The 25,646-nt window shown below is 59.5% G+C and overlaps 1 protein-coding gene across 6 annotated transcripts; it reads right to left on the reverse strand.

Moving 5' to 3' along the window:
- Positions 1-2,400: 2,400 nt before the first annotated feature.
- Positions 2,401-25,336, reverse strand: ALS2CL (ALS2 C-terminal like). Of its 6 annotated transcripts, XM_081072464.1 has the most exons (28): positions 25,232-25,312; positions 22,788-22,867; positions 22,547-22,618; positions 21,405-21,546; positions 20,447-20,645; positions 20,054-20,119; positions 19,425-19,590; positions 19,010-19,141; positions 18,203-18,322; positions 16,704-16,762; positions 16,499-16,565; positions 15,830-16,026; positions 14,703-14,768; positions 14,188-14,286; positions 13,925-14,086; positions 13,156-13,267; positions 11,952-12,029; positions 10,943-11,073; positions 9,598-9,771; positions 9,387-9,483; positions 9,020-9,177; positions 8,391-8,459; positions 7,356-7,529; positions 6,297-6,339; positions 5,409-5,470; positions 5,155-5,304; positions 4,748-4,844; positions 2,401-4,355 (listed from the first exon to the last, which is right to left on the reverse strand). In XM_081072464.1, the coding sequence occupies exons 4-28, from the start codon at positions 21,505-21,507 to the stop codon at positions 4,281-4,283; spliced, it is 2,856 nt and encodes a 951-aa protein (XP_080928590.1). In that variant the 5' UTR covers positions 21,508-21,546; positions 22,547-22,618; positions 22,788-22,867; positions 25,232-25,312; the 3' UTR covers positions 2,401-4,280. The 6 variants fall into 6 exon arrangements, with proteins under 6 accessions (XP_080928590.1, XP_080928595.1, XP_080928592.1 ...); XM_081072469.1 differs by lacking the exon at positions 22,788-22,867 and having other exon boundaries at positions 25,232-25,336; XM_081072466.1 differs by lacking the exon at positions 22,788-22,867 and having other exon boundaries at positions 21,405-21,528; positions 25,232-25,307.
- Between the last annotated feature and the right edge of the window lie 310 nt (positions 25,337-25,646).

Here is a 25,646-nt window from a genome sequence, read left to right on the forward strand (position 1 = left end):
AGCTGGGCAATATTCTCGGATGGCACATTGTCAACACCTACAGGTGAGCCCAGCCAGAGAGTGTGGTTTAGAAATGGTGACATATTACAGGGTGAAGTCCCTGTGCAGCAGGGACAGGTCATGCTGACCGTGCAGCTGTGAAAGCAGCTCCGCTGGTAGGAAAGAGCACCTTGGACCTCGGGAGGTCAGATATGGCGGGTGGGACCATTAGCATCTTTTGGCTTACCTGCAGGACACCTGGCCCGGCGGTCATCTCAGAATGCTGTGGTAACCTTGTCCCAGACCATCACCACGGCCCTCAGTCCAACTCCTGGACCCCATTCTCTTGAGAGACTTTCAACTGAGGCCTATTGACGTCGGAGGCAGGACAGCTTCCGCCAAAATAGCGACACAAAATTCATTTTCGAGATACTGACATGCTCTGCTTTGGCCTCATATTATTGCCAATGCCCTGGGCTTTCTCACTACTGCCAAACCAAACAAGCCCAAAGCTGTCTTGTGTGCTTTCTCCAAACCATAACTACTGCCCTCAATTTAACTAATGGCTGGATGTCATCCTCCGCGTGGCCCTGCTGACCAGACCACCTTCCCCTCTGATCTCTGCCAGCCACCCTGGGACCTGAGGAGGCAGGCCTCAGCCGGGGGCACAGGTGGAGATTGCTTTGGGAGACCTGCCCATCTTGAGGCACCTTCTGTCCGTGGACAGGGGCCCATGAGAGGAGGGAACAGGTGGCCCCGACACCTGGGCTCCAGACTCACCACCCATGTGGCACTGGGACCGTGCTGTCAAAGCCAACCAGGAAAGTCCTGACCTAAACCTGACCATGACCCTTACTCTAACCTACCTCATTCTTAACTCCCTCCCTCACTCCAACCCTAACCCCTAACTCTGACACTGACCTGACCCTGACCTTAGCCCTAATCCCTAACTTTATACCTAACACTGACTTTGACCCTAACCCTAAACATATCCCTTCTCCAGTGACCATGTCAGGGCACTGACCCCCACAGCGGGCAGTCATCCTTTGGGAGAGCCATGTGGCCCTCACTTAGGTTCCTGCTCAGGGAATATTGGTTTCATTTACACGCCATTGCTAAAGGTCTCTCCAGCAGGCCCGAGTCACCAGATTGCCCCCCATGCTCCCACACCTTCCAGCCTTCCCTGGAGCTGCCGTGGGCAAAGGGGTGCCCAGCTGAGCATGAGTTCCCAGCACCCTTGGGGGTCACCCAAATCAACAGAAGCTTGGTCAGAACTCAGGTCCCTCTAGATGTCTGCCAGCTCCCACTTAGACAGCTGTGGACTCAATTTCTCCAACGTCTTCTTCTCTGGGCCTAGTAAGCACAGGTAGTCTGCAGGGGTCTTTCTGGGAGAGAAAGCCAGCCTTTCTCACCTGAAGAGGGCTGGGAACTTGTTTGCCAGGTTCCAGACCATGCAGGGCCCAGGGCTGGTACCCAGGAAGGCCCTGGTAAAGCTTGTTGACTGAGGGAGGGAGGCAGTCCCTGCAGGGGACTTCATGGGGCCACCGTCTGTCCCTCTCCCTCTCAGGAAGACATCATCTCCATCCAGCACCACTGGGTCAAAGGCTGTCACCTGACCATCATGGAGCTCATGCCCTGCAGCAGATCGGGTCATGGAGAAGCCATGCCAGACTGTAGCACCATCACTGTCGGGCCCTGGGCCAGAGGACCAGGCCTGAGCCCCTGCGGCCCAGGCGAGGTCAACCTGAGGCCGAGATAGACAGAGAGAGCAGCTGTCCTCTCTTCCCTTTCTCTTGAGGAGTTGGCATCAACTTCCTGACTGCTCGCAGCCCAAGTTTGGCCAGGCCTCCAGCTCCCTGTGGGTCCCTGCTTGTCCTGGTCATGCCTAAGGGGCTTCTGTTTGCACAGATGTTGCCCGGCCAGTCAAATGCAGACCCACCCTGGGGTCCAGGGCCCATCAGTCTGACCTCTCCTGAGTGGACTTGTTTCTACCCACGTCTCCCACTGCTACTGACACTCGTGCAGGGAGAGGCAGCCAGCAGTGTGCCTGAAGAACCCAGGGGAGCAGGCATCCAGCTGTCACTCACCAATAACATGATGGGTCAGGGAAGGGGCCCTGGAGAAGGGCTAGGGAGCGGGGAGCCTTCTTCCTTGGGTCACAGGGGCTTCCTGGGAGCTGGGCCTGCGAGGTTGGAGCAGCCTGGGACCCAGTGGGCCGGGACCAGACGCGGGGCAGGAACTAGGGAGCAGGGTGGCAGCAGGCAGGTTTGGCTGTGGAAGGGAAGCAATGGGCAAGGGGAAGCAGAGGGTGAAAAGCTGCCAGAGAGACTGCACACTGGGCCAGGGCTGCGGTGGGGGCGGGGGTGGGGGCAAAGGTAGGTCGCCAGGGCCAGGGCTGCAGTCAGAGGGACTCAGACACATCTGTTCACTGAGAGGCCATTTAATCTCTCCGGTGTCTGTCTTTCTCAGCCCCAAATCCAGGCCCTCGAGGGCAGGGCCAGTGTGGTCCTGTCAGAAAGCGGCCTGGGGGTGGTCACCGAGCAGTGTCTCCTGGGTGTCTCTCCTCCCTGGCCCAGGTGATCAGGAGTCCTGTTTGGGGTCTATTATGAAGAATTCTGCCACTTCCTGACGGTCACTGCTGGAAGGAGAACCCTCCTCCTGGGGGAGAATGGGGACCAGAACAATAGAGGGCGGAATGGCTGGATCGGGAAGGAGTCTCCGGCCAACTGTACTTCCAGAGTGGACACCAGTGTGCTCTCACTGCAGCTGGACGGACTCCTGCAGCAGCTGGGAGATGCCATCGCTGGGGTCCCTGAAGGTCACCCATCCCTGTCAGCCTCTCTCAGGCACCCACATGGCAGGTAGTTACCTGGCTCCAGGTATCTCTTCTATAAATGGAGCAGTGACCTCAGGGGTCAATTTCCCATCTAATGAAAAGGTCCTCGCCGGCTCCATGGCTTTGTAGAAAGAGTCTGATGTAGTTCTGGCCACCCTTGACCTTTCCCAAGGTCCTGTCCAGGGGCTCCAGTTCGGCAGGTGAGGTCAAGAGGGCGGGTCCTGGTGAGTCTGAATGGTAGCAAGGGTGCCCTGATCCTGGAGGAGGCCGGGGCAGCGTGCGCGGCTCTGAGTGAGGCTGCAGCATCTCCCAGACTCGGGGCTGCCCTAGGGCAAGGCATTCTCATTTGTCAAAACACAAGAACCAGCTTGGAGAGGATGGAAATACTGGTAAGAGCTGCCACTCCTGGGGAAGCACGAATGCCCATAGTATCCTGGGTATCTTCACTCTTCAGCAGTTCAAACCCATTCCAGGGACCTTCGTGGGGATGTCACAGGGTTTCCGGCAAAACCAGAGCCAAGACCATTTCAGCTGCCACAGTTGGTGGAACCAGTCAGAAAAAGCCCCACCCCTGCCCGTGCCTGAAGACAGCAGCACAGGGAGGGACGTGGGTCTCTCGGCCCACTGCCCCACAGCACCTCTGGGGGTCTGTGGGTGCCCCGCAGCCACCCCCACACCCTGAGGCTCCTGCTGGGGATGCAGCCTCAGGCTCAGGTGTGGTGAGCTTTCTCAGAATCTCCAGTTCCGAGGCCAGTGCTTTGTTTATGGAAGGCATGCCTGCAGCCAAGAAAAGTGATCCGACTTGCTTGGCAGAGGGCATGGCAGGGGGGTGGGCCCCGCAGCTGCATAAACCCACCCTCTCCTCATGCTTCACCCCTGGAGCAGTCAGGAAGGCAGCAGGTCTCCAGGAGAGACGACTCAGGGCAGAAAGGCCCGGCAGACAGTGGGCACTAGCAGCTTGGAGCCTCCGGTCAGGAGTGGAGAAACAGGGAACACTGACAGTGATGTGACAATTTCAGTTGCAGCCTGACAGGCCAAAGTCAGACTTCCGAAAGGACTTCAGCAAGATGGATGGAAACTCCTTTATAAACTCTCTAGTCCACCATTTTACAGACAGCGACACTGAGGCCCAGCGTGATTCCAATGACTTGGGGGCAAGGTTCCTTGCCCTCAGCCTGCAGGCTGCTTTAGGTCAAGCAGGTCATCTGAGACAGCTCAGTGGCAGGGTCAGAGGGAGGGGAAACCACCAGCTCTGGGTCCATACCCGTCACCCCTCACCCTCATCCCAGTCGGGGCAGCACCTCCCTGCGAGAAACTCAACCGTCATCTCCTCCAAGAGTCGCCTCCAAGGACCCATCCTGCCCTCTGCTCTTTGGGCCACAAGGTGCCAGGCTGGGCCATGCTCGCTGCACGGGGAATCCACGGCAGGCTCCTCGGTTCTGCGGTTTGTCCTGGGGAGGCCAAGCTACCAGGGCTCCCCCGAGTCCCGGCGGCTGGGCAAGCGGTGCATATCTTCCTTCTGGATGTGCTCGTAGCATGACTGCAGGAGAGAGGAGGGGTTGAGGCCAGCTGCTGCCTATCCCAGCCCCCTGCACAGGCTCTAGGGCCAGACACCGGGGAGTGCCCACCTCCCGGCCTGGACCAGTGTCTCCAACTCAGCTCTCCCCACTGTCTGCAAGGAAATAGGGCCTTCCCTCTCCTATTGTGCTCGGGACGCAGCCTAGAACACATTCGGGGTCCTGGGGAATCCAGGGCTGAGAAGCATTGTGGCCACAGCTCCTCGGCCCCTTTTAACACGGGCAGGACCAGGGGCTCTGTGGGGACCCTCCCATAAAGGCACACAAGTTATGCAGGTGAGTGTATCGAGCTCAGGATGGTGGCTGAGGCGGGGGAGGGGACTGACCCAACGGCCAGCGCATTTCTGTCTCTCACCTCGAGGGCCGTGAGGAGGAAGTCATACAGGCCCCCTGTGTGGACGGGGTCCATCATGTCACGGATCAGGTGGATCTCGGCCCCCAGGTGCTGGATTCTGCAGAACCGCCCCCAAGTGAGAGGGAGAAGAGGGTACATCAGGGACAGACCCGGAGCAGCTGGGGAAGGAGCCCTGGCCTGGGTGGCTAGACACCCGCGGTGTGGTCCCTGCTCTGCTTCTGGCAACCATGGCACCCGGGCTGGGACCCTGGGACCCTCTCCTCTCTGGGCCTCGGCGTCCCCAGCGGTACCAAGAAAAACTGTGCCCATAAACCCTGATGTTCAAAGACTTCATTGTTCAGAGTGCGTCTTGGCTGGGGGAGGGGCAGGTGGGAAGGGAGCCAGCGCCTGGCCTGGCTGCAGCTCACCGGGCACGTGACACCACGTAGATGAGCAGAGGCAGCAGGTCGTCCATGGGCAGTTTGTGCTCCTGGCCCAGCACCCGAGACACAGTGGCCTCAATCTCCCCATACGTCCTCTCCAGCACCTCCAGCTTCTCCCGGGGGTCCATCGTGCTGCTGCAGAGGGGGGCTGGCTTCAGGTCAAGGTCCTCAGGCTCCGTCCCAACGGGGTGCCCCAACACGCCTGCCTCACCCCCACCCTACCCAGGGTGTGCACTCACATGACCTTCTGCAGACACTCAGTAGCCGACAGGAAGCACTTGTCCCTCACCAGGGAGTGTCTCTGTGTGGTGGGGGAGCACGTTAGGCCAGACCACGTCCCCTAGCTGTCATGTCCTCCTCCCCAGGGCGACCTGGGCGTCTGGCCACCCACCCCACCCCCAACACTGGCTGCAGCACAGCCCTGCCCAGAGGACTGAGTGCCCCAGGGCAAGCCACAGGGCCACCGTGAGCCTCCATTTACTCGACTATAAAGTGGGGTAGATGGATGACAGCAGTCTGGGGGGCTGCAAATGGATCAAAAAGATAATAAGCACAACAGCTTATTATCACTGGGTGCCGCCCAGTTCTGGCCACCTATACCGATGGCTCTTGAACCCTGGTGCTTGTTGGACACCGATTCCCACTCCAGTCCCTGAGTTTCTGATTCAGTAGGCCTGGGGCGGGTCCAAGAACATGCTTTACTAACAGCCTCCCCGAGGCGGGTCCAGCAAGCACCCTCTGAGACCACTGCCTGGGCAGTGCCTGCCCACTTCCCCCCCAGCCACCCCATGAGGCAGACTAGTACAGCGGAGGTGGCACTTTCACAGAAGAGGAAACTGAGGCACAGAGATCAAATACTACACCTGTAAAAGGGCAGAGCCTGTGTTTGAGTCCGCCCACTGTGGGCCAGCAGCTGCAGCCTCACCCACCAGAGATCAGGACAACGCTGAAGCCTGGCGCCTCTCCCTTGCGGGCCTCTGCCCCTCCCGCCTCTGCCCCTCCCGGATACTCTGTAGCCTCTGACCAGCAATACGAGGCAGAAGGCTGCTTGGAAGCCTGGGTGAATCTGCATGCCCAGCTCAGAGCTCGGGCCTCCCCTGGGGCAGCTAACGGGCCCACCTTCTCACCTGATTGGTCGTCAGTGTGAGGTCCTTGAGGGGCCACAGGTGCCTGAAATTTGGAAGATGGGATAGGAGGCTTTGCCAAGAGGAGAGGGCAGGGTCTGAGGTCAGAGGGCAAATTCCCTGTGCCACCATGTCTCCCAGCAGGGCTGAGTGCAGGAAATGGGTCCACCCTGACATCCCAGAGCATGCGCGTGGAGTCCAAGGAAGGGGAGGCCAGGAGGGAATCCTGGAGAAGGCGGCCTCCATCTGGCCCCAAAACATGAGCAGGACTTGGCAGCAGGGGCGGTGTGGAAGAGGGGCACCTGGGAAGCCGCTGGCCACCAGGTCTCTGGGCTGGTGACTGGTCACATGCAGGAAACATTCACACGAGGAAAGGGGAGATGGGGTGGGAAGCATTGTCACTGTGTGACAAAGGAGACCGGGCGTGGGAGGGGACAGAGAATCCATGTCCTGGTCTCGTGCAGTATCAGGGATCAGAAGTGGCGCTGAGGAGATAGGATATCCTCCAACCAAAGGTAAGAGAGGCTCTGATCAGCTTAGTTTCCCCTTGAGAGAGGAGGGTCTCCCCTCCCCCACTCTCAGCCCAACAGCCGGGAGCAGGTGACCTTTCCCCACTGTCTTGTCCCCAGGCAGCATATTGAGACAGGCCCGGCCAATGTGGGCCACAGCCAGCATTCAGGGGCACACTCAAGACCCAAGCCACGCCAGTGGGAGACTTCAGGGGCGCTGCTGGAGCTGTTGGGAAGGAGACAGCAGCTCCCTGTGGGGACAGTGGTGGGGACTGAGCTGGGAGAGTATAAACCTTGGGTGCTATGTTCATCACTGTACGGGGGAGCCAGAGACAGACCAACAGAGAGAAAGAGAGACAGAAGTTGCTTTTCTCATGTCGTTGAGCACCTAGGTCCAGCTACACCTGAATTCGGTGCCACCAGCATAACCGAGGACTTCACGGGTACATGGCCAATGGACGCCCTGCTGTTTTTGCTAAAGAAAAGTTGAGTTGAGGTTGTATCCCCTGCTACACGAGAGCTCTGGTACACGTGGCGTGGGGGGAGGGCTTACTTCTGCACATCCAAGAACTCAAGCAGCTTGGTGTCGGGGAACAGGCTGAGGTTGGTGATGCCCTGGCTGTAGAGACTGTCCTCTCTCTCATGAAGAAGCAGGTAGAGGGTGAAGAGCTCCGAGTAGAAGCTGGGCAGCACGAGGGGCAGCATCAATCCATGCACCTGCCGGTCCCTGAGTGAGAGCGACCAGGACAGGCGGGGGTCGGCAAGCTGGGGGTCTGGGGGTGGGGATCACTCCTTGGGCTGCCCCTCCACAAGCCCACATGGCTCCTCGTCCCACAATAGTGTCCCTGCCTCCAGCCCTCTACATTCCCCAGAAAACCCTTCCCAAGCCTGATCTCGGTCACAGCACAGCCAATGGAGCATGTGGGGCAGGATTTTGATCCCCATTTGATTAGGAGCAAAACCAGGGCCCCAGATGGACAAGTGACTCTAGCAGCAGAACTTCCGGGTGAGACCAGTCCTGCCTCCCAGTTTTCTGTGCTTCATAGGACTCCAGGGAGATGCTCTCCTTAACATCTAACCCATTTCCCACGCCCCCTGCACGGCAGTGACAGAAAGACCTCTCTGATCAGCATCTCTAGGCTGAGAGTCTGAAGGCAAATTATAAGGTTTGATCTTGGGGTCCCGGGAGGACAGATTTAATGACCCACATAACTCCTGATGTGTAGCCTCAAGCTTCCCATCTGTGCGCAGGGAGAAGGAGGGCGCCTGGGGCAGCTGCGTACAGGGAGATGAGGTTCGGCTAACACATTGAGAACAGAGAGACACCCATACATTGACCCCCGCCCAGGCAGCTGGTGGAACAGAGCTCATGGGTCATTCTGATCCTCGAATAGTCAATAAACAATGCTCCGTCAATGGCACTGACGTTCAATGGCATCAATGAACTCCCAACACTTCCCCCAGAAGCATCCCTTTCCCCAAGGGAAGCCCTGGGAGCAAAGGGGTGAGGCCTCTCTGGACCCGAGCCTGGCTGCCTGCCGTCAGGGGGAGGACCCCACAGACCCCCATGGGGGCCGGGGGCAGCTACCGTGTCTCTGTGTCTTCCTCTTCCTCCGGGGCCTGGCCCTTGCGCTGTAAGGCAACCTGCAGCAGACCCCTGCAAACCAATGAGACAGGGACAGCATGGCTGCCACCTGCTACAAAACCAGAGCTCCACCTGCCCTGCCACCAAGGCAGGTGGCTCCTCCCCTCAGAACTATGGAGCACCAGCTGCACAGCCCCGCCTCCCAAACCGCAGTGCATAGGAGTTTGGGAGGATAGGGTGCCAGCCCGAGGCCTAGAACCCCACAATGGAGGGCAATGCAGCACCCAGGGCCCTATCTGTAATGACTGAGGGGGTCACAGGTCAGCGGAATTGGAGATGGGGCCTGAGTCCAGGGTCAAGCTCAGCCTGCAGTGGGGTTAGAGTTCCCCTGGGGTCAGGGGTCAGCCCAGGGCCCAGTCAGGCCTTGCCATCATCTCTCACCCCTCTAACCCATTTGCTCACCAACTGCACACTGACCAACCCACCCTCTGATTCCTTCTCGATCCAGACCTAAGGAAGTGCCACCATTCCTGCTCAGGGTGCCAGGCGGAGCCGATGCAGAGAGAGGGCAGAGCTCCCCCCCCCCCGGGGGTCACGGGGCAGTGCCTGTCCACGTGTGCCACTCAGCTCACCTGTAGGCAGCCCAGATCTCCTGGGCATGCTGCTTCACCTCCTCCTGGGCCAGCCCCTGAAGGTGCTTGTTGGCCCCAATACCTGCATACGTGGCCTGGAAGGTCAGCATCACAGTCCGGAGCAGCTTTCCCAGGGGATGCAGCGAGTTGCTCAGAGCCTGGCCAGTGCGCAGGCAAAGAGAAGTTCAGGGCCTAGGGCTGGAGTGCAGTGGGCCCAGACAAGACTGCCAAGACTGCTCCCATTTCATAGATGGGAACACTGAGGCCCTCAGTGAAGTCCCCCCTCCCCCAGCCTGCCCCTCCAGTCAGCACTAGGGGCAGTGAAAAGGCCCCTTTGATGTAGGCCCCTCTCCCGGAGGGCCCTCACCTTGCTGAGGCACTGCTGCAGAGCCTCGGGGTGGCGGTGCTGCAGCAGCTCCTCCAGGATGTCTTCCATTCTTCCCACACTGTCATCCGGTTGGGTTCTGGGGCATCACACACACACGTTTCTCGCCATGCCTGGGCCCAGGCCCACCCCCTCCAGGAAGCCTTCTGGATGTCCCCATGCGTGCACAGGCACAAGCACACCTGGGCCTCACCTCTCGCAGCACAGGTACTCCTGGGACTTCCGCAGTTCCCTCGAGCTCTGCACGTGGAAGCCCAGCAGGGCCTCCTGCAGGTCCCCAGGGCAGCCGGCACGTACGAAGTCCCAGAAGGGGCCATAGACACCCTGCCAGCGGCTCTCCACGGGGAAGGCGCCGAGGCCAAGCTGCCTGCGATGGGTGTGGTGGAGGGCAAGGGGTAGAAATGGAGCAGGCGTGGGCAGGACCCTGTCCAGGCCCCTGGAGAGGTGAGGATAGCCAGCTTGGCCCAGAGTCAGGGCCCAGAAGGGTGGATGGATTGGGGATAGAGATGGGGCTACCTCCAACGCTCCAGGAGGAGAAAGGAGAGGCCGAGAATGGACGGAGAGAATCTACTGCTCGGTGGAGGAGAGAGACAGGGCCACACAGAGCCCTGGAAAGGAGACAGAAAGATGTGGAGAGCTGGAGGCCCAGTCCAGAGAGTGGGGTCTTGTCCTAAGAGAGACCAGTGCCCAAAAGTCCAGTGTTTCTCTTCCACGAGACCCCACTCTCCCTCCCACATCTGGTTCCTTCCTGAGCTTGATCCTGTCTTGTCCAACAGGCCCGGAGGTCTGGCTCTGTGTGTGTCTAATGGAGCACTGCCCTCCCATGTCACACTCACAGATTTTCCTACACCTGCACCCGGGCTGGGTCATGCCCCTAAGGTTTGCTGGCCATGCTCAGCAACTACTATCAGGGAGAAGAAGCATGGATCAAGAAGCCAACTGTACCCCTCCCCACATCTGAAATGCTGGCTGGGATTGCACCCTGTTAGAACCACCACTAATGCCCTCATTAATGCAAAACCAAGTCTCCCTCTTCCACTTAGCAAGTTTCCTTCTTCACCTTGGCTGCCAGGGCAACTCAGAGCAAGGCTAACGCTCAATCATAACTATTATAAGGCCTATCTGCACATCCCTTTCTTTTAAGCTCAACTCGCACTTTTATTTTCTATTTTATTCTTGCTTGTTTGTTTTGTTTTATAAGCTGTCTTATAAAACAGAGAGCTTATACCCTCCCAAGAAAAAAGCTGTCTTATACCCTCCCTAGAAAAAAAGCAGGGTCTAAGCAAACCCTACATATAATATTTTTCTACAGTTTTGTGGCATGTGGAGTTACCACTACATAAACCCTTGATTCCAAGAGTATCTGACTTGGGGATTATGTACTCTGGTCGCTCTGAACTCTCCAAAGAGCTAAGAGGAAGTCTAGAAAAGACCCTCTGATGAGATCTGAGACCTTCGGGTGGAAACAGACACACAGACACCCGCCCTCGCCCCCAACAGGCTCCAGAATGCCCAGGGCCAGATGACAAGCGTCTCACCTCTTGCAGGTGCTGCTTGGGTCAGGCGGCGGGGCAGCCGTGTCGAGCACACCCTGAGTATGCAGTCCTCTCCCTGTCCCACTGCCAAAGGAGCCCTCCAGGATGAAGCCATTGGGGAAGGTGACCTTGCCCTGGAAGCCAGGAGAGGGGGGCAGGGATGTCTGTCTACTATGTCTGTCCGTCGGCCCTGCCATCCAATCATGACAGGCCTGTCCATCCTGGGCCATAGAGGCCCAGGACTAGTGGCTGACCATAGACTAGTGGGTGACCTTCCCTCCGTCCATTCAATCTGTTCCACCCGAGGGACTCCTAATGCTCCACCCATGCAGTAGTCCCCTCACCAACACCTGTCCCCCTCACCCAGGGGCTCACCTCTAAGGTAGAAGACGGGGAGAGAGAAGACACTCACAGCTCAGAGTGGGGAGAACAACCACTCGGGCTGGGGTGGGTAAGTCCAGAGGTAGGCAGGAGCGTCGGGAGGGCAAGGGGCACTACCAGCCCTGGGGAGGGGCAATTCTTTGCCGCATGGGGCTGCCCCATGCCTAGCTCTCCTGGTCTCCACCCATCAGATGCCACAGTGCGCTCCAGTCATTACAAAACCAAAACAGCCCCCACATTTCCAAAGCCCCAGCAGGGATACCACTGCCGTTTGCTGGGTCAGCTCGGGCAGGAAAGCAGTCACTCCAGGGGCACCGGCCCAAGGCACTAATGGTGGTGGTGCAGGGGGTGGATTCCCACCAGTGGGCCTGTAAGTGTACACAGCCAGGGGACCACCAGCTCCCACTGCACTCATGCAAGCCCGCCCCTCCCCCTCTTGACTCCTGCCAGAATCAAATCACCCTCCACAGTGGGAAAGGTCACTGCGCCCACCCCTGGGACGTGGTGAAGATGGGAGGGGCCCTGCCCTACCTTCTCCACCCACTGCCCACACCTCCGCCTGGGTCCCAGCAGGTTACAGACTGCAGCCCAGTGTCAGCAGGGAGTGCAGTAGGGTCTCAGTGGCCCTTACCTTCCCCATGAGGGTCAGGTCCCTGGTGAAAGTGCCCTCGTACAAGGAGTCATCTTCAGAGAGAAGGACCCCTGGGCCCTAGGGAAGGAAGTCGGGGAGAGGAGAAGCGGTGGGTTCGCAAGGACCAGAAGACAGGGCATGGGGAGGGAACGGTAGGGAAAGGGCATTATTCACAGGGAACAGGGTCCTGAGCCGTGGCACACCTCGCCGGACTGAGCCAGGGGGGGTGCCAGCCCTGGCCTGCCGTGCACTAAGCACGAGCCCCACGAATCTCATCCCCAGGTTACCCTGAACAATACACACCCTGGGACCTGGCTCTGGGGGACCCGTCCTTCACCCCTATGGCTCAGGAAGTGCTGTGTTTACTTCCCTGTCACTGACCCGAGGAGGTGAAGGGGGGAGACCGTGGACCTGATCAGATGCCCATGCTGCACGAGCTGCCAGGAAGCTCAGAGCCAAACAGGATACAATTTCTGTTCTACTTATTTCTGACTATATGTTATGTGCCTGTTCTTGTCTTCTTTTCCTCCTTCAATCCTTTTCAGAACTAAGTGTAGCATAAATAAACAAGCCATAATAACAATAACGGCCATCAGGCCAGAGCCCTGCTGTGCACCAAGCCCCTGGCAGCGTGTCCGTGAGGCAGGAGGCGAGTGCTGGGCGCCCCAGCTCGAGACCTGGGTTTGAGTCTCAGCTCCGCCATTCAGTAGAATGTGACATTAAACAGGTTCTCTGACCTCTCTGAGTGTCGCAGTTGTCATTCACACACTAGGGACAATGACAGGAGCCTCAGGGCTACTGGAAGGACCCCACAGGATCACTCTGGGAGGCTGAGCCCAGAGCTAGGCATCCAGTCAGGGGTCTATAGTGTTGGCTGCAGAGGCTGCTGGCATCACCATACCACGTACTTCGTCCTTGCTATTTCACCGAGTCTTTACGATAAGTGGGCAACCTGAGTTGCTGATGGGGAAACTGAGGCTGGGAGGGGCAGGGACTTAGCCAAAAGGCCAGGGTAGGTGGCTGGCAGTACTGGATTCCAGTCCAAGTTTTGGCTCCCCCCAGAACCTAGGAACCCAGCTTCTCACCCCATCCACCCCTGACCAGCCTCCACTCAGCTTCAGAGACCCCAATGCAGAGGGCTTCAGAATTCAGCGCCCGTACAGGGAGAGGGGAGCTAAGGACACGCGTGGGTCACCCCACTCACCACCATCTTATCTGCCTGGAAGGTCCCTTGGTAGCAGACTCCTGCCTGGGTGACCATGATCCCCGGCCCATGTCGCTGGTCAGCCTGCCACATGCCAATGTAGTGCTCCCCCCTGGAGAGAAAGGGGATGGCCAGAGTCGGATCAGAATCATTCCCGTGCCCCTTCTGCGTGCTCTGCTGGCATGGGGGAGGGGCAGATAAGGAGCAGCGACATCGCCTGCCTCCACACAACTCAGACACAGGGCAGGTGAGGTCAGGACCCCCAAGAGGGGGGAAGGTAAAGGGAGCCTGCCTGGAGTTGGCAAGAAACACAGATGGAGCGGGGGTGCCATTCACACGCGTGCAAAGCCATGGGGGTAGAAGTGTACAACAGACCTATGGGGATACTGAGTGGTTCAGAAGGTTGGAGGGGTCCGTGGGTGTCAGGGGCGGGGGTGAGGTCAGAGGAGTAGGCGGGGCAGGCCGGGGACCCTGAGCTTTGCCTCAGAGCCCAGAGAGCCGTGAAGGGCTGTGATCCTTAAGAGCAGATCTGGGGGTCACAAACTCCTCTCAGACAGCACAAGGAGGGGCCAGGACAGGGAGGGTCCCGCAGTCAGGGGGCCAGGGCTCCCTCATCCTGAGTCCAGAGATAACCAAGGGCGTGAGGGGGAAGTGAGCGACCTCAGAGAGACCCCGTGGGGACACACAGAATGGACTCACTGACTTGAGGCAATTTGGTCTGTGAGGGTCTCTCTGCCCCCATCCTGGAGGGTGGCCGTGAATCACTCACCTGTCACCATTCTCCTCGATGCCATAGCCGCTCCTCTGGCCCCTCTCCCAGTGGCCCGTGTACTTGCAGTGCTGAGGGGCCTGCAGGGTGCTCTCAAGGACCCCAAATCCATGTCTCAGGCCCTCCTGGAAGTAGCCCTTGTACACCTCATCGTTGCCGTACCTGGAGAGGTCACCAGCAGCTGGTCCTGCCTCCCAGAGCGCAGCCCAAGGGAGGTGCCCAGCCCTCGAGCCCACCCTACCAACAGGCCGAGGGGCACTTACTCACAGATGCCATAGCCGCACATGCCGCCTTCCCGCCAGTGGCATTTATAACAGTCAAACTTGTCCTCAGAGGCCTGAGGCACCAGGCAGATGCCAAAGCTGCCAGAGAAGGAAGTCAGCACCATGGGCACCCCCGCCCTGACCCAAGACAGCCGGCCACGCCCCCCTCCATGCCACCCAGGAGGGTCCCTGGCTCCAGGGGCTTCTGAGATGATGGGAGAATCTCACAGGTGCTCAGGCCCTCAACTTTCCAGGGGCCCCTCTCAGGACACCTCCTCCATCCTGTCCCCACACACGCTGGGAGCACCTTTTGGCTCTGGGCCACTCCCACCATGACCCACCCCTGCTCAGGGCCTCGGTTCCCATTTTGTACAATGAGGGGACCTGGACCACATGGCCTCCGAGTTCCTCCTTGAGGTTTGGGAATTTAGGATGGGACCAGACTGGTGGTGACCGGCAGGGGTGAAAACCACTCTGCTGCCCACCACACACTCCCACATTAGCCCCAGCCGTACCCGTGCTCCAGGCCCTGGCAGAAATTCCCCACGTGATTCCGCCCGTCTGGCCATTTCAGGGTTCCCCTGGAACACAGTTGAGGGCCACGGGCATCAGGCACACCAGACGCACCCGTCTACATGCCCAGGCCCCCAGCCACCCTCCACACCAGACGCCCAGAAACCTAGATTCCCCTTGGACTGCACTCTCTGCCCCACCCAGCCCTCTTCTCTGAGCTCTGTGACCCCACAGCTCTCCGCCTTCCCTGGCACAACTGCCCCAGCAGCCTCAAGGGGCACACTTGCCACACTCCATAGGGAGAGCTCTGGAAACATCCAGGTTCCCTTTTCCCCTTGACGAACAGGAAGCTTAGCTAAACTTCCAGCTCAAGCCAAATGCTATAGTCAGTGGGTTTTTTACCATCCTCCTGTTCTCTTCTGACACGGCACTGTTTTTTCTGTCTTTTTTGTTCATAAGCTTTCTCAAGCCCTTTCTGGAAGTCTCAGGGATCAGAACTAACAGACATGCTTGGGAGCATAACCTTGGCAAGTCCCCAGTGCTTTCTGGACCTTGGTTTTCCCAGCTGTAGCACAGCGTGGGGCCACATGTTCTTCAAGAGCCTACGTGCCTGTGGGGTCAGATAGACCTGAGGTTGTGGCCAGGAACACCCTATAACCTGCCCTGAGGCCTTGGGCAAATCATGCCTGTCTTGGGCCTCAGTTGGTGCACCTATCAAATGGGTGACACCACTCCCCCAGAGCACTGTTGTAAGGACTGATGAAGACAGGATGTCTGCCAACCATTTCCACCACTGCCACACCATTCTACGTGGATACGAGGACCATCCAGCCTTTCACCTCCTGAGAACAGAAGGGCAACTGCAGGCTCTCAGGCCAGCCACCGGATGTCTGCCCCACGCCCTGGCATCACCATCAAGACTTTATATGGCACAGACCTACTATGCACCAGGTCCTGTCCAAGAAGACTTAAGAGAGACTCGGGGAGACCAACAGAATTGATCAACTGACCATAGGAAGTAACAGCCTTTGGATCGTTTTCCAAGGCAATGAGGTCCACGTGGGTCTGTCTGCCCCTCAGACTCCTAAGAGGAGCCCGCCTTGCCCAGCTCAGAGCCCCCGTCACTCACTTGCCATGGGGCCTGCCCTGGCACCACTCGCCCTCATAGGTGGCCTGGCAGAGCCGGCCCTCCGCGAGGAAGGTGTATGCCATGAAGCGGCAGATGGGGGGCTTGGAGGGCTCCAGGCCCGCCCCCAGCAGCGGGAAGTCCTTCTTCCCACGCAGGGCCTGGCACACGGCCTGGGTCACCTTCCACTGCCAGACCACCTGGTGGGGACAGGGGAAACACCAGACAGGTCATTGCTGCTGGAGGCAGCCCCTGTAGGAAGACTTCCTGCGGTGGCTCCAGTATGACTCTCTCCAACCCACTCCCCACCCCCAACCCCACTCCGTCACTTGAAGGAAACTCCAACTGCTCCCCCCTGCTCCCTAGGGCCCTCCAGCCAGACCTGAGATCCTTGTGTGCAGTTTCAGGGCCTGCCCAGAGGGGACAGACAAAACCATGGGGCAGCGATAACACGGGCCCCAGTGCTGGCTTCATAGAGGAAACTACCTGCTCTCTACGGCTTTCTGATGCCTGACCCCAGGCTGACCCCTGCCTGACTCCCTCTGACCATGATCCGCCGGTCTGACACACCTGTGGATCTCCCAGGGCTGTACACTCATGTCCTCCCCTCCCCTCTGTGGCCTTCCTCACTCCTGTGGCCCCAACCTTAATTCACAGTTGACCCACACTCACCTGGCCCTGGGGGTCCTTGGAGCAAAAAAAGAACTCTTCCTCAGGTGTGAGGAGGTGAAACATGCACCTAGACAGACGGAGGTGGCGAGTAGGCCCCAGCTCTATCCAGGAGGGTGTTGGGGGGGAGTCGGAGCCTTGGGGTGCAGGCAGGTTTAATGGGATAGGGGGAGGGAAGGCTGGGGTTGTCACGGAGGAGGCCGCTCACCCGTCCTGCTCAGAATCCACCCACACCAGCTTCAGGTCGAAGGTGTGGACACTGTGGCCCTGGAAGAAGACAGGGCATGAGTGTCCTCCAGAGCCCAGACCAGCTGCTCACCTACTCTTCTGACCAGGCCCTGTCCCCAGGCACCAGCCACTGGTGTCCCCAGGCGGCTCTGTCCAGCATGCCCAGTGCTGAGTCCCTGACCATCCTGGCCTGCTTTCCATCTCCAAGGCAGCTCCTCCAGCTCATTCCCACCTAGGGTTCTGGCCAGGAACCTGGGATCAGCCTTCCTCGCCCCCCAATCCTGGTCCATCATGGCCACCACAATGGCTGTCTGGAAACACAGCTTGGACCCCACCAGTCCCTGCTGGAAACCTCCTTAAGGCTCCTGCTGCCTGGGGAATGGCGACCTCACTGCTGAGCCTACCACCTGAGTCCACACAGACCACGTACGTGCCCTTCTCCACCACACAGCATCACCCGCCACTCCACACTCGCACCTTCTCGAGCTTGCCCCAAACTCTCCTCGATCTGATGTTCCTTCTACCTGAAATACCATCCCTGCTCTGAGAGCCACACTGAACGCCTCTTCCTCTGGAAGATTTTATGTAAGGACATCCGACCCAGCCCAGGCCAGGCGTCACTGCCACAGAAGGAAGAGAAGGCACCGGGCGCAGTGCTGAGTTAAGGAGGAGTGGGCCAGACACAGGCAAGGGACAAGAGTGGGTCCAGCAAAGACAATAGGATGTGCAAAGGTCCAGAGGTAGGAAAGGGCTCAGTGCATTTAAATGACAGTATCTTTTCAGTGTACCGGGAGCACAGACTGTTGGTGGGAGTGGAGGGGAACTCAGATTGAATCAGAACAAACCCCCAAAGCAGGCTTCAGGGGACACAGGTTTGGGTGATGTAAGTAACATCCCTCCCGGACCTCAGCCTCCCTGTCTCCAGGGGAGTTCCAGACTGACATTCCAGAGAGGGACAGAAGACAGTCCTGTGGCTGTCACAAGAGCAAACAATTCAGGGGAACGAAGCAGTCAAGGTTACTGGCCACAGAACAATCCCAAACACAGGCTTGGCTCCTTCTCTAGATGCCTGCGCACACGCTGAGTGTTCATCCAGCCCTCCTCAGCCACCAAGGGCCAGCCATGACCCCCATCTGGGGTTCCTCTCCTATCTGAGGAATAGAACTGAGAGTTGTCCAGCATCTGCTGAAGGACAAACTCACTCACAATTATCCCATTTTCCAGATGAGGAACCTGACGTGAAGACATTAGCAAGGACAACGTCAAAGGCTGGGAAAGGTTGAGGCCAGCTGCACCCGCCCCACAGCCCACGCTCCTCAGGACCACTCGCACCGGCTGCCCCCGCCCTGGCCCTCTGCCTTTCTGCCCCATCACTTCCCCACGAGCCCCAGGTCTCGCTCCCACCTGCTTGTCTCTTTCCTACTCCTTTTTCAACCAGACCCCAGACAGCCCCACCCCGCCAGTCAGCATGCCCCCAACCTGCAGAAGGACAAGCACATCATCAAAGAGCAGCACACGCTCTGCCCGCAGTGGGGTCACCATCACGGGCATGTCCTGGCTGTCCTGCAAGAGTCGACGAGCAGGAGTGCAGAGTGCGTCCTGGGGAGATGATAGGGGAGGCGCAGGGTTCAGGCACCACTGTCCTGGGTGCTGCCTCCACCCTGGACCCTCCACTCTGAGCATCTCCTGGAGGCCCCCCGGCCAGTGGTGGACAGTGATGGACAGTGATGGGGCTCGGAGGTCTGGAGGGCCATTCCCGGCCACTCCCAGCAGGGCAGCACAACCTCTTTTAAAGTGTCACTTTGTCCTCCCCCACCTACATCGAGCCATGGCCTCTGACAAGCCGCCATCAACTCTCACCCAGACTTCTGCCATGTCTGCCTCTCTCTGACAATTCTTGTCCCCTTTACCCATTCTCCTGATTCTCTACACTGGGTCTCAAGCCTGTCACGCCTTCTCAGGACACAGGGACTGTCCCCTCTGCAGGGATAGTCCATACAGTGGGCAGGGGTGTGGGGATGCAATCATTTGGTGACACCCCAGAAGAAAGGGTCAGTTCTGCTGACCGCTCTTCCCCAGAGCCAGCTCACGCCTGGCCCAGGAGGTACTCAGCAAGTGGGTGAGGGTGACTAGACAGAGGGACCTCACAACCCCCTGGTTCAGCCACCACCCTGCTTCTAGATGGGGAAACTGAGGCACAGAGAGTACAGCAAGCAGCTCGAGCCACCCAGCAGGTCCTTGCCCGACAGAGTCCCTTTGCTGACCATCTTCAGGCCTCGAACTCACCCTCGGCCGGCTGCTCAGCGTGCGCCAGAGGACCTGCGTGGCCACGGCCTGGTCCAGCGCCTGCCTCATGAAGGACTGTAGGTCCCCAAAGAGGGTGGTTGCGTGTGCCACCAGCTCCTGGGTGGGGTGACGCTGCAGGAAGACAGAGCAGCCAGGGCACGGAGCTTATCAGAACCTCTCCCCACCCCATGAGGGCTGCCCCAGGCCAGGGCCAAGTACCTCAGATACCCTGGGGCAAAAACATGGCCCTTCAAAACCCCCAGGACATAGCCATGTCTACAAAGCCTGGCCCGTCCTTCTCAAACCAGGCTTCCTGAGTCAGGCGGGTGCCCTGAGCCAGGGCCGCATGGTTCCCCTCCCTAGGCTTCCCCACAGGGACCAGCATGGTGAGCAGCGCCTGGCCCCTGCCACCTACCTCCCCCATGGTGTCCCTGAGGCTCAGCAAGTGGAGCACACACTGCTGCACGTGATGAGTGAGCGGCTGGCGGAGGGCCTGGACCAGCGCGGTGCCCACCGAGCCCTCGGAGCTCACGCCCCATAGGAGCTGCCGCAGCGCCTTCCGCTGGCGCCGCCAGTAGTCACTGAGTGGAGGGAGGGCGACACGCCACCTTCACTCTCCCTCCTTCCACTCCCACACCCATCATCATCACCTCCCTGGCCTGGCTAATCCCCCGAGATCCCAGCACCCGTCTCAGACCCCAAACCTCTCTCCTCGCAGGTAAATTCAGAGCCTGAGTGGCCCTTTTGGAGATTTAGTAGCAATATCTCAGCATTCCAAGGGATCAGGGATTACCACCATCCACCCTGAGTAGGAGTGCCCCCCTTCCCCACCCCAGGGTCACCCCTGGCTAGTGGATAGCTGGAGTCTGCTCACTAGGCTTCCCTGCCTCTCTTCCGGGGTAGATCAGTGAGGAATTGTTAAGCCAGGAGTGCTCAGGATGAGTCGCAGGCTGTGACGCTCACTGCTCTGGGCTGGGGCTGCCCCAGCCCTCCCCTCCCAGACACCCCCACCCACCGAGGCCCACTATAGTACCCCATGCTTACCTCCTCCTCTTTGCTGCCTTCTGAAAGGCCTGCATCACCACGCAGTTCGTGTAGGACTCGATGTACCTGCAGGCAGCATAGGGGGCACCCTGCAGGCCCAGCCCCTAGCTCCAGACCCAAGTCCCTGCCCTTCCGGGGTCCCCAGACCCACTCACTGAGTGGCTGCCGCCCTGAGGGCCTCAACAGTGGCCTGGCTCTAGGCACTGGTGACCTCAAGTCTTGACTGACCCAACAAGACAATTCTAACATAAAATCTTTCTTCCCTGGGAGGCCCCAACGCTCAGGTCTGGGGTGTCTGAGGCGGCACCAGGCTAAAGCCCAAGCCCACTGAGGCCGACCCCAGGCGGCACCCTGACACCCAGGCCGAGCCCCAGCCCCTCCTCGCTGTCTTACTCCATGTGGACCTGCAGGACATGGTCAGCACCACGCAGCAGCAGCAGAGATTCTAGACCGATGGTGTCTGGGTGGCGCAGCCTCTCCCGCAGTGAACGCAAGCTGTCCTCTGTCACCTCCCAGAGCTGCTGGGAGCTCCTGTGCAGCTGCTGCAGGAGCTGCAGGCATTCTCTGCCCTCGGGGTCCGAGGGCTCTGGGGCTGGGGCAGGAGCACAACCACACTGTGAGGGGGGACAGGGCCACTCCACCTTTTAGGGAACACACAGAGGCTCAGCAGCACCCCACAGCCCTGGAGCTGCAGCCAAGGGTCCTTGGGACAGGACTGGACACTGATGTGTCCCCTTTGAGCTCAGCAGGGGCCGTGCAGGCTGGAGTGGTGAGCAGCACCCTGACGTGTAAATACAGCACATATCCACCTCCTCACTAAACAGGGACAAGATGACCTGGGGCACCAAGTACGCTAATGGCCCCAGAGTCTCGGCTTCCTCGGACCAGGAATGTGGAGTCCATAGGGTCCTGCAGTCCCTGTCATTCACAGACACCTGGACAGAGCCCCCAAGAAGAAGGCACCTGCCCAGGTCACTTGAAAAGTGAGACCCAAACTGGAAGTAACAGCTCGGCATGCTGCCTTCCAGTCATGCCCTGGGGAAGCGCAAGATGAGAATTCAGCCAGAGAATCAGGCCTGTGCCCTGGGAGAGGCGGGATTTCGTCTCTATGCACAGCCAGGTCTGGGCTAGGACAGGCTTCATGGCCTGGCCCCTCAGAATCCCTCTGAGAAAGGAGCAGGCAGCACCTGGGGGCCAGGACTCCAGTCCCATGAGAAGATGCTGACACCAAGTGTCACCCCTTCCATGTGAGGGTGAGAAGGCTGAAGCTCAGAGGGCCCCACCAGCTAAAACTCCTGCCGCTGACAGTTCCTGTGTCCCTTACCCTCCTCACAGGACAACTGAGACTCACCGTCCGTGAGCAGGGGCTGGAGGACACGGCTGTTAATTCGGGCGAGGGTGGCTGAGAAGACCTCCTCTAGCCGGAGCAGGGCCGCCTCCTCAGGGCTGCACATGGCCAGTGTGCCAGCCTCGGCCTGTGAACGGGGCCCAGACTAGAGCGAGACAGCACAGAGGGTGGAGCAGGGTCAGCGCCCATCCTCTCAGGCATGTGCCAGTAGTAAGGCCCATGCTCACCCCATATCAGAACTGAGCAAGCCCAGGCCACCTCAACGGGAAGTTCCGAGCCTGGGCACTGACGCCTGCCCCACGCTCCACCTGGGCCCAGCTGAGGAAGGCCTGAAGGAGTGGGAGACAGGACTCAACTGCCAAGGGAAGCTCCCTTTTTACCCCCAAAGGCAGACGCTCCTCAGGCCCAGGCCCAGTTCTGATCTGCTCACTCCTGGGCTCAAGCACCCACCATGGCTCCCAAGGGCTCAGAGGGACATCTGGCGGTGCTCTGATCTAGCCCTCTGTCCACTGACTCTGGAAACGAGGACATGCTGCCGGAGGGGCCCAGCCTCTCTCAAGGCCATGGCTCAGGACTCCCTATCACCCAGTACGGCTGGGTAAGCAAGGAGAGGGCTGAGGGGCTGGGGGTTCTGCGGGAGCCTTGAAGGATGAGCAAGAAATAAAAAGGCAGAGAGAAAGACAAGGCATGTAGGTGGGGAAGCATGAGGGTCTAGGCTCTGCAGGTGGCCCACCACTTAGGGTTAAGTGTGGACGGAGGAGCCATGGCAGACCTCAGAGGAGGGAGTGGTGTCACTCAGACTCGGGGACATATACTTGGTGACAGTTACAGAGATGAGAGGAGTGCCAAGCAGTGAGAGGGTGAGTGTGGGTGGGAGTCAGAACCGCCATGGCCCCCCCTAACCAGGCCGATCCTACTGGATGAGTCCTACTCAAGATGTGGGGGCTGTGGGGATGGGCAGATGGGGTTGACCTTTGGACTTCCTGCCCTGGAGGGATCCTCCAGGAGGCAGGGATCATCTGAGAAGGCGGCATCATGCCTGGAGGGTGGGGCAGCAAGGGGCCTGGGCTCCACCCCACCCCCACAGCCAGGCTGCAGCCTCCAAGCGGACACAGTCCTCTCCTACTGGAGCTTGGTGCCCTCACCTGACAAAGGAGTTTTGCCCAGACTTTGCCTCTCCCTGGTGCTGACAATCTGAGGCCCTGGAGTTAGCCGACCTGGGTGAGGCGGGAAACATAATTGAAGTAGCTGACGATGGGCAGGCGACAGGGGCAGACCCAAGCGGAAAGGGGTTTCATCCCTCCCCACCCAGCCCCACAGAAGGAGGCCCCCAGAGGAGCCTACAACTCCCAGGGCACTGGCTCTGGGGCAGAGTGGGGCAGGTACCTCAGAACTCTGGCCAAGGGCCCAGGCCCAGGCATTCCCGCCCCACCTTTCCTGCTGCTGCTGCTTCAGGAGGGCGAGGCCTTGGGAGGGAGAGGCAGGAAGGGGAAGCTGCTAGAAGCCCAGCTGCAGCCTCCTTCTCTCTCTGCCCGCCCCTGGAGCAACCCCAGCCCTCCCACCAGGGGAGGGGGCCAGGTGGTTCCAGGTCAGCTCAGGCAGACCAGGAGAGCCCAGTCAATGGGTCAGGGGTACAGCAAGTGTGGCCTGGGCCCACCTGACCCTCACTCGTATCCCAGAAACTGATGGAATGGAAAGGCCCTTTGGGGAATGACCTTTCCACCCTCAGCTGGCAGGCAATTGGGGTCTGAGCTGAGAGGTGTGGATAATGGCCAAACGTGGAGGGGGGAGGGTGAGGCCAGAATAGGAGGCGCAGACTGGGAACCAGATCAGGGTGAGCAGGGGACCTGCAGTAAACATCACTTCTGGAAGGTCTTAAATACCATTATCCCCCACGCTCCCCTGGGTGCCAGGTAGCCCTACCCATACCAATGCCACACGCAGGGCCCTGAGCTCTCTGCCCCTCTCCCCCACGGGCCTGGCAGCTGCTCCCATACCCCGGAGCTATGACCCACACCTCAACTGCTCCCATAGGACCCCCTGTGGCCTCCTATTCAGCTGTTCAGCCTGGTCAGGCCCCAGCTTATCCACAGCCCGCTCCTCTCTGAGCCTCAGTCACCTCCTCTATGAAATGGGGGTCCAAAAAGATCAGAACTTTCAAAATATTGTAGTCCTCCCTAAAAAGGATAAAATAGTCGAGGGAAGTGGCTCTGTGTTTGGGGACCTGGTCCTCAGCCTCCTCTGAGGCTGGGGCCCCTTGGGATGAGTCTTACCTACCTGGCTGGCAGACACTATTTGAGCCCTCGCAGGTCTGTGGCCCCAAAGGGGCCTTTAACCATAGGAAAGTAAGTCACACTGTCCAAAGGACAGGCCAGTTGAGGCTGGGGGATATGGTCTGGTGCCCCCTGGGTGAGGGAGCTTTGGGCTTCATCCTGGAGGTGATGAGGAGAGTGTGAGGGCAGGAGTGAGGCTAGGCGTGAGTATACACAGGTGTGTGTGTTTGCAGGCAGGGAGGAGGAGGAGGTGCTGAACTTAACATGACAGGGACCCAGCAGGTAACCTCTCCTCTCTAACCCAGGCGCACCCCCAACCCTCCTCTCTCTGGTCAAGAGCATGGCCTCTTTACCCTCTCTCTCCATCCAGTTATAAATTTCCTTAGTGAAAGGCTGCATATGATTTATATATGGGAAAACTAAGGCCCAGGAAGGAACAGGCGGCCCCAGAGACACCATCTGTACAGCATGTATTGGAATCAGACCCAGAGCTCTGGCTCCCAGTCCCACTAGCCTCACCTGAGCTACGTGGTTCAGAGAAGCTGGACGACTCATCTGAGGGCCCAGCCTCCTACCTCCCCAGGCAGCCTTAATGCTCACCATGAGGTGGAGTAAGCACAAAACTGGCCAGTCTTGGCGTGCCCAGGTGAGTCAGCTGCCTGTCCCTGTGTCAATCTAACCAGGAGCCAGACATGCTCTCTCCCTTGCATTCCTGGCCTCTGTTCACACTGCGTCCTTCTCAGGCAGGGTCACTGCTAAGGCCTCCCCTGCCCTCTCCAAGGCCTGACCCCTCTGGCCCCTCAGCCACACCCTGTCATGGCACTCATTCTGGTATTTCCTGGTCTGGACAGGCAAAGAAGTTCTACTTGCTGTGGAGAAGTTTTCCTGGGCTGCTCTGGAGCCCCTTTGATCAACCAGCAAACCTAGTGGTAGACAGAGAGGGGCTGCCCAAGGGAGGAGGCACTGAACTGTCACCACTGACCCCTCAGTCTCCACCTCGGCCTCTCCCCCAGCACCCCTCCTCTGCCCCTCCTTGGCTCCAAGGTCCTTGTCCTAGAGGCTCCCCCACTCCTAATCTCTGGTTGCATACTTCACAACTTCCCTTCCTCTCCCGGCCAGGCACGCACAATCACTGGAGTTTCCCAAACATGGGCTCCTGTTCCAGCCACCAGGCATTCGCCCACGCGCCCATGCCTTGTCACTGCAGGCAACACCAGCCCGTGTCACCTCCTCCTGGCAGTCTCTCAGGCTGGATGCGGCCCCGCAGCCCTCGCACCACGGCCCAGGGGAAGCCCCAGGGCACTGCGCTCCTGCCGGGTCCGTCCCCGCAGGGGCTGTCCCTGCGTTACCCCCTAAACCCGAACCAGCCAAGTGACCACGAGTCCGGGAGGCCGAAGCTGAATCCCGCGGGGTCGGATAAACTCGGACGTCACGGGTGTGAGTGCTGCTGGACCCCAGGAGCCACAGAGGGACGCCGACGCCGCGGCACGAAGGGTCGCGGAGACAAAAGTCCCACCTGGAGCGCAGAGAGCGCGCAGCGCAGGCGCCCGCCCTTACCTGCGCGGTGCGGTGCGGGGCGCCCGGGAGCCGAGCCGCCGATCGCCCGCCGCCGGGATCCGCCGCCGCCCACCACGCCCCTCGCGTAGCCCAGGCCCCGGCCCCGCCCCTCGCCGCGCCACGCCTCCGGCTTGTACTCACGGTGGCGGGAGCGAGGGACCAGCCTAGGAGCAGGCGGGGCGCCGCGTCGGTCCGCCCGGTGCCCGAGGCCTCCCCGGAGGTCTCCCTCTGGTGTCCTTCAGAGTCCGAAGACTCCCGGGAGGCCACCAGGGGAGGGGACCTTGACCCTTCTACGTTCACTCCCAGGCTCGCCTTGCTTCCTGGAGCGCTGGGTGGATTCGTGAAACCTGTAGAGTGGGTAAACCGAGGCTGCCGCCGCACTCTCCGCCCGTTAGGCCGGGCGTCCACGGCCAGC

The sequence above is a fragment of the Rhinolophus hipposideros genome (assembly GCF_964194185.1).
Source record: "Rhinolophus hipposideros genome assembly, chromosome: 14".
In the NCBI taxonomy this organism is placed as follows: Eukaryota; Metazoa; Chordata; class Mammalia; order Chiroptera; family Rhinolophidae; genus Rhinolophus; species Rhinolophus hipposideros.

Excerpts from the sequence above, each read along its gene's own strand:
- ALS2CL (XM_081072469.1), bottom strand. The coding sequence starts at position 21,507 with ATGTGCAGCCCTGAGGAGGCGGCCCTGCTCCGGCTAGAGGAGGTCTTC. Across the intron at positions 9,484-9,597 it reads GAGTACCTGTGCTGCGAGAG|AACCCAACCGGATGACAGTG; the intron begins GTGAGGCCCAGG and ends GTGATGCCCCAG. Across the intron at positions 9,178-9,386 it reads TGCAGCAGTGCCTCAGCAAG|GCTCTGAGCAACTCGCTGCA; the intron begins GTGAGGGCCCTC and ends CGCACTGGCCAG.